At 42.3% G+C, this 14,627-nt stretch overlaps 1 protein-coding gene across 6 annotated transcripts in view; it reads left to right on the forward strand.

Moving 5' to 3' along the window:
• The first annotated feature begins 301 nt into the window (after positions 1 to 301).
• The window catches only part of PRCP (prolylcarboxypeptidase), a 74,958-nt gene continuing 60,632 nt past the window's right edge, over positions 302 to 14,627 (forward strand). The window contains exons 1-2 of one of the 6 annotated variants that reach the window (XM_006144983.2): positions 302 to 446; positions 1,157 to 1,352. In XM_006144983.2, coding sequence (XP_006145045.1) covers positions 1,185 to 1,352 — 168 coding nt within the window. In that variant the 5' untranslated portion in view covers positions 302 to 446; positions 1,157 to 1,184. The other 5 variants (XM_006144982.2, XM_006144979.2, XM_006144978.2 and 2 more) reach the window with 5 other exon arrangements.

Consider the following 14,627-nt stretch of genomic DNA (forward strand, 5'->3'; position numbering starts at 1 on the left):
GCTGCGAAATCCAGCGCGCGTTTGGGAACGACCATTTTTGTTAAACTGGGGGGGGGTGGGGTGGGTGGGTAGAGGGAGGTTGTGGGACTTTGCTCCCCCACTGGGTGGAGCGGTTGTAAAGTTGTTTTTTTTGTTTGTTTGTTTGTTTTTGGGGGGGTCCCCTCAGCCAGCCTGGCTCCTAGGAAGGCGTGGAAACGGGCGGGCGCTCCCCTCACACTCGGGTCTGGCGTGGTTATTAGAGCAGGCGTCGAAGCCGAGCAGGGAGGCTCAATGGGGAGGTGAAAACAGGAGGGGGCGCTGTCGGAGAGGGAGAGCCCAACCCCGGCGGCGGGATGGAGGGAGGCGGGGACTGGAGGGGTTGCCTGATAGGGGGGAAGCGAAGGGGTGTAACCTGGAATAACCTGGAAGACGTGACCCATACCGAGCCAGATTCAGGGGAGACCTCCGTAAGGGATGGGTTGTGCGGGTATCGCGGAGGTTTGGGGTCAACCAAGAATGGAACTAGAGTGGGGATCAGGGAGCGGAGTGTTTAAGACGGGCGGAGCGCACTGCGAAACCATGCCCCACTACCTGCTGTCTGAGTACCCTAGTGTAAGTCACTTTCTGAACCCCGTTTCCTCCTCTATAAGTGGGATTAACAACCACAGGGCCCAAAACTGCGGCGATGGTAGAGTTCGATGAGATAATGTGCGTGTCATCATGCGCGGCGAGATGCTGCCATGTTGTACTCTCTTAATAAATCGTCATGGTAGCTATTATTATTATCAATCTGGGATTCTGAGGGCCAGAGGTGTAGCAACGGAAACGAGGTGGCTCGGCAGGGCCGGGCGGTGATGATAAAGGCGGGGATATACGGTGACCTGGAGGAGAGGTGGGCCTGGGGGCGCTGTAGTTATGGGTGAGATAAGGCGTTTAGGAAGAAGGAAGCCCTAGTAAGACAAGGGCGGACTTAGGGTGTGACCACAATGAAGGTGGGCTCTAAGGATGGGATGGCACGAGAGGAAAGTGGAGTGGAGGCGGCCCCGTCAGGGTCGGGGCGGCGTAGTTGAAGAGCTGGCTCTCTTGGGGTGTCCCAGGGGGAGGAGCCGGTCTGCGGCGGGCGGAGCTATGGGTTGGGCCGGGCTTAGGCTACGCGCTTCTGCTTGTCTCATTCCAGCCTCCCTCTGCAGCTACCAGCCTGAGCCATGGGCTGTCGAGCTCTCCAGCTTCTGCTTCTGGCTTTCCTGGCGCTCGGGGCCGCCTTAGCCGTCCGGCCGGCCCTAAGGGCCCTCGGCAGCCTGCACTTGCCAACCAACCCCACCTCTCGCCCCGCTGTGGCCAAGAACTACTCGGTTCTCTACTTCCAACAGAAGGTAAGCGGTAAGAGGCTTCGCGACCCCAGGCCCAACCGCCTGGACCCGCGTCCCCAGAACCTACTCATCGGAACGACGCCGAAATTCAGATCTTCTAATGCCTAGGACCTGTCCAGTCTTAGGCTGACAGGTGACCCTGTCTCGGTTCTTTGACAACATTCTCAACCTATTAACCAATAACCGTATCAGATCAGTTCTGGCTCCATACTCTTTCATTCAAGCTCTTTTTTTTTTTTTTTTTTTGAGAGATTTTCACTGTAGGGCACGTGCGCTCGCCAGACAGACAGAGAGAGACATAGAGACAGAGAGCGAGAAATCACCCCCTAGGGGGGATGGTCACGCCGCAATCCCTTCTCCTCCATTCTCCTCTCGGGATCTTGAGCACGCACGCACACGTGCCCGGCGTGAGTTTCAAGCCACCAGGTCCGGGACACGAACCGCGGTCAACTACGTGGGAGTCCAGCGACATAGCCATTAGCTAACTGCTGGTTCCCTCATTCAAGCTCTTTTGTAATTGACTGAAACAGTCGCTTAGACTCCACCTGCTTCCAGAGGATGCCTCACTTCAAACTTGCCCCAAATTCAAATTAAGGAATGCCAACTGTGGCCCCAAATGCGTGGTAATAGTCATTCTTTGCCTAAAGGCAGTCCCTAAATACAAATTCCAATATAAATACTCACTTGTTAGAATATATCGGGTTTTTATTCACTCCCAAAGCCAGCCTGTTCTATTACAATTAGCTCAAAGTTGATTTTGTAGCCCTTTTGTTAAGCTAAGCACCTTTGATAGCTCCTATTCCCCTTTTGACTGAACATATGTAGCCTATGCTTGTGAGGGAAGTTGTAGGGTGTGTCAAAATTCGGAGTGGGAGTGAGGGTGGAGATTAGAGCCTTTGTGGTTTGTAACTTGAGTTTGGTTTAAAATAGGCTTGATGCCTTTGTGCTTGGTTGCAGCTTGGATGGAAAAGTTTGGGAAAAGTACATCCTGTGTGAAATGCCAGAAACTTACACTTCTGCATTTCTGGTAGTATGTGTAAAGATAGGCAAAGATTGAGAAAAGGTTGAGATTAGGAAGAGATGCAAGGGTAAGAAACTTTAGGAGTAGGACCAGGATTCCACCTTGCTAGTTCTGTGACCTCGATCAGGTTATGGTACCTCTCTGAGCCTAGTTTTCTGATCTCCTGCCGTAATAGTGAGGCTAAATGAGGTACTTATTAAATGCATGGTTGCAGACCTTTGTGAATGTTTTAAAATATTTTAAAAATTAAATCTTATTTTAAAAGGAAGTTTCTTTCTAGAAAGAGCTAGAGATAGAGACATCCTTGATAGGGTATACCAGACTAGGATCCCTTCTCTCATCATTCAGCCATCAGAATCATGAACATGCCCAGTGCATTCTGGTTGATCTGGATCAGAACTCAGGGCCTTCCATATGACTACAATGTGCCACCATAATTAGACTGTGAATTTTGAATGTGAGTTTGGGATAGAATGACATCATGAACTTGTAGAATATAGTTGGCCTTCTGTATATGCAGGTTCTGCATCCAACCAACAATGTTTTTTAAAATTCCAGAAGTTTCCTGAAAAATAAAACTTGAATTTGCCACACAAGTACTATGCTAAATCCACATGAATGAAATGATGTGTAGTCATTTTATTAGCTATTATAAGTGATCTGGAGATGATTTAGAATATGGGTATGGGAGGGTACGCATACATTCTGTGAAAATACTATGCCTTTTTCTATCATGGACTTGAGCATCTGAGGATTTGGTATCTTCAGGAGTCTTAGAACCAATCCACCATGGGTACTGAGGGATAACTAATTTATGAGACACAATTCTTAACCCAGATATTTGAATTCGTGTTTATGAGGAAGTTGAAAAGCATTTAATTTTAGCAGACGTGCCAGAAAATAGGGGACTTTTCCTCAGGGAACTCCCCCAAGTGAACTCTTTTTTTTTTTTTTTTTTTTTGAAGAAGTTTTTGCTATAGGGCGCATGCGCTCGCCAGACAGACAGAGAGAGACAGAGAGACAGAAAGCGAGAAATCACCCCCCAGGAGGGATGGCCACGCCGCAATCCCTTCTCTTCCATTCTCCTCTCGGAATCTTGGGCATGCACGCACACGCGCCCAGCATGAGTTTTAAGCCACTGGGTCCGGGACGCAAACCGCGTTCGACTACATGGGAGTCCAGCGACATAGCCACTATGCTAACTGCTGGTCCCCCAAGTGAACTCTTTAGTGTCTGGTTTCCTTGTTTGTAAATTAAAAGATTGACATAAGGACCAGTGTGTTAGACACTTCACTGAGGAGAATTAGGGTCTTCCAGGGCTTGCCTCAGAGAGAAGGTGGGGGAAGGCTGAAGTGGAGGCTAAGGTAGGTGCTTCAGTGCTCCCCTCTTTTCCTGACTTTTTAAAAAATAGAGCTGTATTCTTTTATCTGTGTAATATACTGGGATTTTACATATGACTATTTGCTGACTTCTATTGCTAAAGTAAAATTAGGGGAAGGACTTTCAGAATAGAAAGAATATCCCTGAAATCCCTTCGGGAATGATGAAAAGAGACAACTATGAGCAGAAAAGAGGGAATGAAAAAGTAGAAGGGACCTGACTTGTTAGTTCCCAAATTATATTGCATTGTAGATTCCTTTGTTGACTACTCTTTAATAATAAGATTTAAGGTTGGTCCTTTTTCTATTTTTGGTAATTTGCAAAATTTATTTGGCTTTTCTCAGCCACTTTTTGCTCATTGGTTTATACTGTTCATATTTTAGGACATGAATTTAGGATACATATGTATTTATACGATAATAATTATTGTTACATCAGCTTCAATTGTGTTTTATTTATTTTTGGAGAAAAACTGCCACATTTGTGTTTATTATATAATTGTAGTAGTTGCCAATTTTTGACCATAGATTTTAGTTGGGACTGCATGTGTGTAACTCAATTTTATTATTTTTTTTAAAAATTTACATAAGATGCATATGTTTGCCAGAGAGACATGGCCAGAGAGACCAAGTGAGAAAGTACCTGCTAAAGGGGATAACCATGCTACAATCTCCACTCTTCCATTTTTCTCTCTCTCCTCTTGGGATTTTGGGCACACACAGGTACCCAGCATGTTTTTCAAGTTGCCAGGTATTGGATTCAAACCATGTGTTTGGCCATGTGGGATCCAGCCATTTTAACCACCCACCATTGGCTGGCTGAACTCTAATTTTATTTTTTTGTTAGAGTAGATGGAATATTTTTAGGCTTTTAATAACAGATTTATAACCGCAAGTCTCAGTTTTTATTCAAAGTTTAATTTTTACCAAATGTATAATGATTTCTTCATCTGTGATAGTATCTGTCTAGGTGACCAAGTTAGTCCCAGCTATCCTTACATGCACAAAAAGGACTGACTGGGTTTTATGAGTGATTACTGTAAAAAGGCTTCTCACCGAGGCATTGTTACCTCCTGCTTAGAAATCCTTTGTATCTCTGATTGCTTGCAGGATAAAGACCAAACTCCTTGGCATTGTTATTCACCACATAACCCCTGCTGACCTTTCTAGTTTTAACATCCTGCCATGTTCCGCATCCCCACTCCTACACAACTACACTTTTAGCAACATAGAACACAAACTCAAGTGGATTTTACTGTGTCAGAAATTAGGTCTGGAATTCATCCCTCTTCTCTACTTGTTAACTGTCTTCTGTACTTGTTAAACTCATATTTCTATTGCAGCTTAAATGCCACTTGTTCTTGGAAACCTTTTTTTCTTCTTTTGGACAATTTATCAATAGTCGGTCTTTCATTATCATGCACGCTTACTAATGTGTATGTGTCTTTCCAGCTAGCTATCACTCTCCAGACCCTAGAAGAGCCTATAAAAACTATAAAGCACAAATAAGTAGTTCAGGGTGTGAATAAATGACTATTCAAAGAGAGCCTAAACAAAGGGTACCAAGATTTAATTGACAAATTATTATTATTTTTTTTTTCTGGAGAGATTTTCGCTATAGGGCGCGTGCGCTCGCCAGATAGAAAGCGAGAACCCCCCCAGGGGGGATGGTCACGCCGCAATCCCTTTTCCTCCATTTTCCTCTTGGGATCTGGGACATGCACGCAAATGCGCCTGGCGTGAGTTTTAAGCCACTGGGTCCAGGACGCGAACCGCTGTCGACTACGTGGGAGTCCAGTGACATAGCCATTATGCTAACTGCTGGTTCCCGACAAATTATTTTTTATTTTTCTTTTATCTCTTCTATTCTTTGCCAATGATTTTTCCTTATTTTTTAAAAAAATTATTAATTTAGCTTTATTTGTTATTATTGTTTTAAATTTTGCTGTAATAGAGCACATGCATTCAGCAGAAAAGAGAACAAGAGAAAGCAGGTTGCCAGGTCAGGACTCGAACTGTGGTTGGCCATTGTGGGAGTCCAGTGCTTTAATCTCCATGCCACCTGGTGGCCCCTTTTCCTTCTTAAAAATCTTCAAATGTTGATTTAGCGGGAATATTTTATTTTATTATTACTATTTTTAATCTGAAGTAACCGAATAAGAAGACAAGAGGAATGCTGGTACAACAATACAACAGGCCAATGCCTGGCCAAGTTGACACATAAAATTAATCATTATATCTACCAAGTCTGTGATCAGGGTTAACAATGGTAACATTTGAAAACACACATACACACACACACACACACACACACACACACACACACACGATATCTGAAACACGACTGGAATTTACAGAATATTTACAGTAAATAATCATTTATAGTAAATGCCTTTTATCGCCCTACTCTGTTCTAAAACCACACTCTCTGTAGTGGTTATACATTTCAGATTTATCCAAATGCATGACAGTTATGACAGTTATTAACCTCCTCTGTAAACTAGTGGTCAGTCATCTACACACAACTACTCCTATGTAACTACCAGTCAGTGTTTTTGTTAGGAGTTTGTATACTGGCCCCGCATTGAGCTCACAGCACCAGATCCTGCAGGGCTTCCCCATAGCCTCTTCCTTGGCTTTAAAAGCTGAAGTGATCACATCAGTGGGCTAAGACATTTCCGTTTATGTGCATCACTTATAGTTCTGCTTTCAATTCCTGTCCTAAGTTCCCCTTTCCTGCTTTCCTCACAGTGGCCCTGATGTCTAGTGAAATGTAGTTATGTTGGAGTCTTTGAAAGGGCCCCATAGTGATACTGATCTTTCTCCTCCTCCTCTTTTTTTTTTTTTCTCCTTGTCCTCCTATTATTGGTTCTTCTGTTGAAGGTTCTCCCTTAGGCCTGGAGTATACTATCACAATATTAAGTGAATTCCAAACTGATTTCTGTTTTTGGTGACCCGGAACCATTTTTGGAAGGGATCTTAGAGCTCATGTAGCTTACCCTGTGGCTGTGATGGATTGATCTTGATTTAAATAATGGAGGCTAAGGAACTTTGATAGAGCTTGAATAGCAGTTGAGAGCACAGCCTTTAGAGACGAAGAGCTCCACAGTGAATTTTTTTTTCTGCCATTACCTGAGTAACTTAAGACAGATTAACTCAGAGGCAGCCACTATGTTTATAATCATCAAAATGGGGATGATTATACTACCTTTCTCACAGATTTGTTGTGAGATAGGGTGTATAAAATGCTTATTTAGCACAGTTCATATCACTTAATAAACATTCAATAAATGGTAAATGCTTTTAATTTTCGTACAGTTTCTTAAAGTGTGTGGATTTAAGTTAATTCCTTTTCACTCAAAATAATGTAGTTGAATCATTCCTGATTGTACCTAAAATAGTTATTCTGGAAAATATGGAAATGTGAAAAATGTGAACTCTTTTCTGTTACATAAATAATACATATGTGTCCTTTTTAGATGGAATATAATTTTATAGATTTGTGGCATAGGAATTAACTTCTTTCTCACTTGAAATCATTTTCTTTTGCAGAAGACTGATATATAAAAAGAAAAATATGAAACTTTCTTTTTTTTCAGTGCTGTTTTGAGTTTTAGTAAAATGTAGAGGGAATATTTCATTCTGAATGTATCCTTTTAGATTTTTTGAAGTATTCTCTCTATATTAATACTTAATCTGTTTTCCCTCTAGTTCTGATAGTTAAGTTTTTAATGTTTTACTAGTTAATACTAAAATGTAATTTGAATAAATATTAACTTTAGATTTTCACTGTCTTATTTATATTCCTCTGTCAGCATATTGCAGGGACTTTGTGCTTTAAGGGGTCTAGACTTTTAAAAATCCTTTCAAAGTTCTGTAGTGTAAATCCTGCCGCTAACTCTGGTCATGGTTTTGGGTAGCTGCTTAGCTCTCTAAGTCTCATGGTAACTAATTTATAAGATAAAAAGAGTGGATCTGGGCAGGCTCCGTTGTTTACTAGTAAGGTGCTTCTCAAAAGAGGCTAATGGGGGAACCAGCAGTTAGCGTAATGGCTTTGTCGCTGGACTCCCACGTAGTCAACCGTGGTTGGCATCCCGGACCCGGTGGCTTAGAACTCACGCTGGGCGCGTGTGCGTGCGTGCCCAAGATCCCGAGAGGAGAATGGAGGAGAAGGGATTGCAGCGTGACCATCCCCCCGGGGGGTGATTTCTCGCTTTCTGTCTCTCTGTCTATCTGGTGAGCACACGCGCCATAAAGGGAAAACCTCTCAAAAAAAAAAAAAAAAAGAGGCTAATGGTAACATGCTGCTCAAGAGAGGCTAGATCCCACATGGCTACCAAAGTTCGAATTCCTTTCCCAGTCAGTGTGAGACATGCTGGCAAGTTTGTGAATGCTCAAGGTCCAGCTGGCTAGAAGGGAATTGTGGTGTGACTAGACCCTAGGGAGGTACTCCCCTCCTTCTGTTTCTTACTGTGTGTGTGCAAGCTTTATTTTGAATTAAATAAAAAAGAGAAGAATTGTTATAAAAAGGTGGATTGGATCTACTTTCTCTGATCCACCATAATTCTGTTTGTTGAATGCCTCTTCTTTGACACACTCTGTGTGTCTCTGTCTCTGCCTCTCATGTAAAAGATGAATAAACTTTAAAAATTCTGGATTAATTATTTTCTTAGAAAATACATAAGTTATGGGGGCCAGCAGTTAGTGTAATGACTATGTCGCTGGACTCCCACATAGTCGACTGCGGTTCGCATCCCAGACCCGGTGGCTTAAAACTCACGCCGGGTGCATGTGCGTGCATGCCCACGATCCCAAGAGGAGAATGGAGGAGAGGGGATTGCTGCGTGGCCATCCCCCCTGGGGGGTGATTTCTCGCTTTCTGTCCCTCTGTCTCTGTCTGGCGAGCGCATGCGCCCTATAGCAAAAACCTCTCCAAAAAAAAAAAAAAAGAAAATACATAGGTTATGAAAGAATTTATAAACACCCTTTCTTTTTTGGTTCACAATTTAAGAAAAATGTTATTTATTATTTTTGAGCAGTAAATGAATGAATATCTGATTTATCTGTGTTGGGCCCAGTATTATGCTAAACACTTTTACTTATCTGTTTTTTTTAAAGAATTACTTATTTAATTTTATTTATTATTTTTTAATTTGCTATGGGACACATGTGCTCACCCGAGAGAGACAAGAGAGAAAGAAAGCAAGCTGCCAGATGCAATCGGTCATATGGGAATCCAGTGCCTTGAACCACCACACCACCTGCTGAGCCCTACCTATCTGTTTTAATTATTACAGTCATTTTTAAAACAGATGGTTTAATTGAGAACTTGACTCTCAAGCCATTAAGGGACAATGTTGTGAGTCACTTTTTTTTTTTTTTTTTTTAATGCGTTAGTTAGGCTGCAATCCTTTTGTTCCATTTCCCTATCCTGTCAGGATTTGGGGCATGCACACACACAGGTACCCAGTGTGTTTTTTAAGTTGCTGGGCCAGAAATCAAACCATGGTCAGCCATGTGGGATCTGGCTCCCTTAACTGCTGAGCTACAGGATTGGCCCATGAATCACATTTTAATTGGTTGCTTCCAAGATACAGGGTCTCTTATTGACAATGTAATGCCTCTGTGTTTTGTTTTGTTGAGTGGTTTCTGCTATAGGGTGCATGCAGTGGCTTGAAAGACAGAGAGAGACAGAAAGCAAAATATCACCCCCTGGGGGGATGGCCATGCCACAATCCCTTCTCCTCCATTCTCCTCTCAGGATTTTGGGTATGCACGCATATGTACCCGACATGAGTTTAAGCCACTGGGTCTGGGACTTCAACTGTTGTCAACTACATGGGAGTCCTGTGACATAGCCATTACGCTAACTGCTGGTCCCATGCCTCTGTGTTCTAAGCAGCAGAAGCAAAACAGGCATCTCTCTATCCATTTATAGTCCACAATCAGTCTTACAACAATCTTGTGAAGTAGATATTACACACTGTTTTACAGGCAAAATACTACCAGAAGTTCAAAAAGATCGATAATGGAAACAACCAAAATATCCCATTTGTAAGTTTTTTTAATCCCAGATTGTAAGGAATGTGTGGTATGTTCATAAAATGGAATTTTACAAGCCTTTTAAAAGTATGGTCTAAAAGTATACTTGACAGTGTGGCAAAATGTTCATGCATTAATCATAAATGGAAAAAGTAAAATAAAAAACGGAATGTATAATGTATTTCCAAATTTAGTTTTTAATTTTGTGCCTATTGTATGTTAGGCATTGTTCTAGGTTTTTGGAGAAAAGCACTCTAAGCATGGTGGAGAATATTTTAGACACAGAATATCAAGTACAAAGACCATGGGGTAGGTGTGTGCCTGGGGAGAGCACCTGTCACGAGGCCAGGTTGGATAACCATGCCCAAGGGAGGGGACCAGTAGTGGAGGAGGACAGTGAGGGGCGTAAAAGTCTGATAGTGCTGGGACAGATAGACCATTGTAAGGAATTAGGCCTTTATTCCCAATGAGGTGAGGAGACTTTGAAAGTATAGCTGAGAGTTGTAGTCGATGAATTAGACATGGGATGTCAGATAAAAAGAGACAAGCATGATGTCAAGGGTTTTGGCCTGAGAAGGAGAAGGCTACAGGATGAGTAGATTTGGGGAAGGAGGAAGATAAGGAACTTGAATTCAATTGGGGTATTTGAGTAAGGACTTTAGAGAAAAGATAGGGAAGGGAATAAAAATCTGAAATTGTCATCCTACAGATGTTATGTAAAGTCATGAGATTGGAAGAGATCAACAAAGGAATTAGCAAAGATGATCTTTTCTTTTGAAGATGGTGTTCTCAACACTGCAGTATTTAGAAATCAGGGCAGTGTATGGAAACTGAGAAGGAAGGGTTGCGGGAGAAAGTCTAGGCGATTGTAATGTCCTGACCACTTGGTGAAGAAAGCATTTCAAGGAGGAGAAGGTAACCAACATTGCCAAAAAAGGTGAGGTCTGGGAACTGGCCATTGGATTCAGCAATGTGGAGAGGTTATGGTGACCTTGACAGAGCATTTTTCTTTATAGATGGTTGGGGGTGGAAACCTAATTGGAGTAGATGCAAGAGAAAAGGGAGGAGCTGAATCAATACCAGGAGGAATTTTTGAGAAATTTTGCCATAAAGGAGAAAAGAGATGCAGTGCAATAAATGAAGGGGAGATGTGGGGTCCCATTTTTAAGATGAGAGAAATATAGGATGTATCCTAAAGGAAATGAGCCAAAGGACAATGATAAAGTGATGATGCAGGAAAGAAACAGAATTGCTTGTGGGTTATCCTTGAGTAGGCAGGAGAAAATGGGATCTAGTGAAAAAGCAAGAAAATCAACAGCTTGATCATGGTAATAGAGGGGAAGGTGCAGTATACGGGACAGATGAAGGCGAGAAGGTGGTGTGATGGTGGGAACACAGGCACTGTTTTCAGAATGCTTTGAGTTTCTCAGTGAAATTAGATGGAAAGTCATTGCCAAAATTGAGGAGAGAACATAGATAATCTAGGAGAGAAGGAAAGTAAATGGACTAGGGAAATAGAGTTTTCAACTTTGAAGTCTCATGCAAGTTAGTAGCTTAATAGGAAATATGTTTCTCTAGCTGTGTTCAGTTTCTTGGATGCGGTTGTGGAGTTGGTGGAAAGTTCTTTTTAATCAGCATTGCCCTTTTGTCAAATGAGTATTAAAAAACTAGAGCAAGACACAGAGGGTGCAAGGGAGTGATTATACTCACTGGCCAGGAATATAAGCCAAATAAGAAGGGAAGTGAGAATCAGGGTCGATGAGGGACAGTGAGGTGCATTATAGCAGCGGCTCCTAACCTTCCCGGCATCAGGGAAAGGTTTTGTGGAACATAGTTTTTCCTCAGACCAGGGCAGGATGGCAGTGGTTTCATGATGATTCAAGCTCATTACAATTATTGTGCGCTTCGTTTCTGTTATTGTTACACTATAATATATATAATGAAATAATGATAAAACTCAGTGTAATGTAGAATGGATGAGAGCCCTGAGCTTGTCCTCTAACTTGAGGTCCCATCTGGGGCTCCCATGAGAATCCAATGCTGCCACTGGACTGACAGGCGGCAGTGCTCAGGTGGTTTTGCAAGCAATGGGGAACAGCTGTAAATACAGATGAAGCTTCACTCACTGGCCAGCTGCTCACCTCCTGCTGTGAATCCCCATTCCTAAGAGGCCACAGATTGGTACTGGAAACTGGCCCAGGGTTATAGGTTACAGTGAAGCTGAAGAATTTGAAGAATAAGTAGAATGAGTGAGCTGGAATGATAGGATGTGGAATGCTTGAAATTGAGAGAATGGTGGGATAAGAGTTACTAGTGGTGACAAAATCTGGGGTTTGACCTTGGGTTACTGACTGAGGTGGGTGGAGGACAAGATCACTGGGAAGAGGAGAAGCAACTAGAGGACCAGAATAATGAAGTCTTCAAGAATTTTGAAAGGAGTTATATGGGAGCAGTAGAGAGCAAGGAGCTAGAGTTGTTAAGGAGTGAGGAGAAGTGAACAGGAGCCAACAGGTGACTGTAGTGAGATGGGCGGTGGGGATAAGGTATAGTTTAATGATAATATTCTGAGGTCAGAGGTTGAGAATTAGGAGCAAGGAGAATACCTACCCCACCTATAGGCCCAGTGCTGAGGGTAGAGTTGAGAGAGAGATCAGCCACACTTGAAATGGCCAGATATGGGTATGTGTATATGTATAGCTGCACAGAGAAAGAGCAGAAGGAAAAAAAAACTAAAATTTGAACGATGGTGAAGTAATGGCTAAGGTTTTGTTTTATACTTTCCATTTTTCTGTATTTGTCAAATTACCTATAATGAACCTGCATCATTTTATAAGCCTTTTAAAAGTGTTTTTTATAAAACCAGCCAAACAGCAGTTGACCTGTCCTGACTGACGGGCAGTGCATGGCAGCATCAGAGCCCAGTCCTTCAGACTTCAGACTGCATCACCCAGCACCATGCCTTTGGGTAAAGGCATGGACTACCCTTGTTCCCCTTTCACTTCCCTACGCTGGCTGCTTTGGCCATCTTACATCCTTGTCTTCTGTTCACAGCTGGGACAAAGATAGAGAACTTCTCTGAATGGAGAAAAAGAGGGGAAAAACAGAACAGTGTCTCTTTCCACTCCATTTCAACTTAAGGTTCTACTGAAGGAAAGAGAAGAGGGAGAGATCAAAGAAAAGGTGTTTCCAGAGGAATTCATATCTGCATAAAAGAGAGGGAGAAGAATTAAGGTCACCTAAATAGGACTAGAGCATGTGTTTTTCGTAACTTCCAAATAGGACTAGAGCATGTGTTTTTCGTAACTTCCAGCCCCCCATCTGTTTCCTTTTAGTCACTTCTGCCTCTATTGCAGCAGGTAGGAGCTCACGCATGTACGTTCATGGTTTGCTGTAGGGCTGCTTTGCATATCATTCCCAAACCCACAGTTGTCAAGATCTTTCTTAGCATTTTCTATGAATAACTGTAACAGTAATTATAGATAGTATTTATTGAGCTCCTCATGTGCCAGCCAGTGTTCTAAGCATTTTATACATGCTAATTAATACCACAGTGACCCTGTGAGGTCTTTGTACCTATCCCCAGTTTATAGATGGGAAACTGAGGCACAGAGTGTTATGCATCTTAATCACTATCCCAATCTGCCTCCTGATGCTTCTATTTGGAGATTCTTCAGGACTTACAACTATGTCTGATTAGATGATGACTTGGTACAACGTTCTTTTGTTGGCACAATTGTTTTTTTTTTTAATTTATTGAAAATCTGTATACATGTTAGACATGTTTATGGAGACAGCAAGTATACTGCTTATGTGGAGCTTATTATCTAGCTGGGAAATAAATAGATGATAAGCAAATACACATTAAATAAGTAAGATAAATTGTAATGATTGCCTTGAAAGAACTAAACAGATTGATATGTGAACATTGGACGTAGCGGATGGAAAAGGCTTTATGTCAGAAAGATTTCTGTCCTTTTGGCTCTTTTTTATTTTTGAAAGGTTTTTGCTGTAGGGTATGTGTGCTCACCAGAGAGACAGAGAAGGACAGAAAGACAGAAAGTGAGAAATCACCCTGCAGGGGAGATGGCCACACTGTAATCCCTTCTTCTCTATTCTCATTTTAGAGCCCAGCATGAGTTTTAAGCCACCAGGTCTGGGACTTGAACCACGGTCCACTATGTGGGAGTCCAGTGATGTAACCATTATGCCCTCTGCTGGTCCCCACTATCAGGAAGGATTCTCTAAGGAAGGCACTGGACCTCAGAGGGAGCAAAAGTACAAAGTCCCCAAAACATTAAATATCACACTTAGTTTTGACTTTTCTTTTCTTTTCCTTGTAATCACCAAGCTGGGCCAATTCTGTCCTATTTTCATTCTTGTATCTGTTGTTTTCATTCTTATAGCCCTCACCCTGCTGCAGTCCTTCCCACTACCTCCTGGATGGCTAGAAAGTAGACCAGTTGGTCCTCTGAGCTTCCTATAGTTTCCTCCTCCACTTAAGCATCTGTAGGTTGTCATATTAACCACCTTTCCTCCAGCGGAATCACTCTTCTGCTCCGAACTTGCGATGACTTGCTTTGTAAAGAATAAAATCCTATAGCATCTAAGGCCCCCACCTACCTTTTCAGTTTGCTAATCTATCCTCCACACATTCCCATTTCTTTCCTGTCTCTAGGCCTTAGCCCTCATTGTTTCCATGGCCTGGAATGGCTCTCTCCCATAGCCCTTCCTCCCCAACTCCATCCATTTTCTTAAGTTCTACTTCAGATACTGCCTTCACCAGGAGCCATTTCTTTTTTTTTTTTTTTTTTTTTTCAAGGGTTTTCCGTTTAAGGG

Source organism: Tupaia chinensis, unplaced genomic scaffold (assembly GCF_000334495.1).
Source record: "Tupaia chinensis unplaced genomic scaffold, TupChi_1.0 Scaffold000139_1, whole genome shotgun sequence".
NCBI lineage: Eukaryota > Metazoa > Chordata > Mammalia > Scandentia > Tupaiidae > Tupaia > Tupaia belangeri.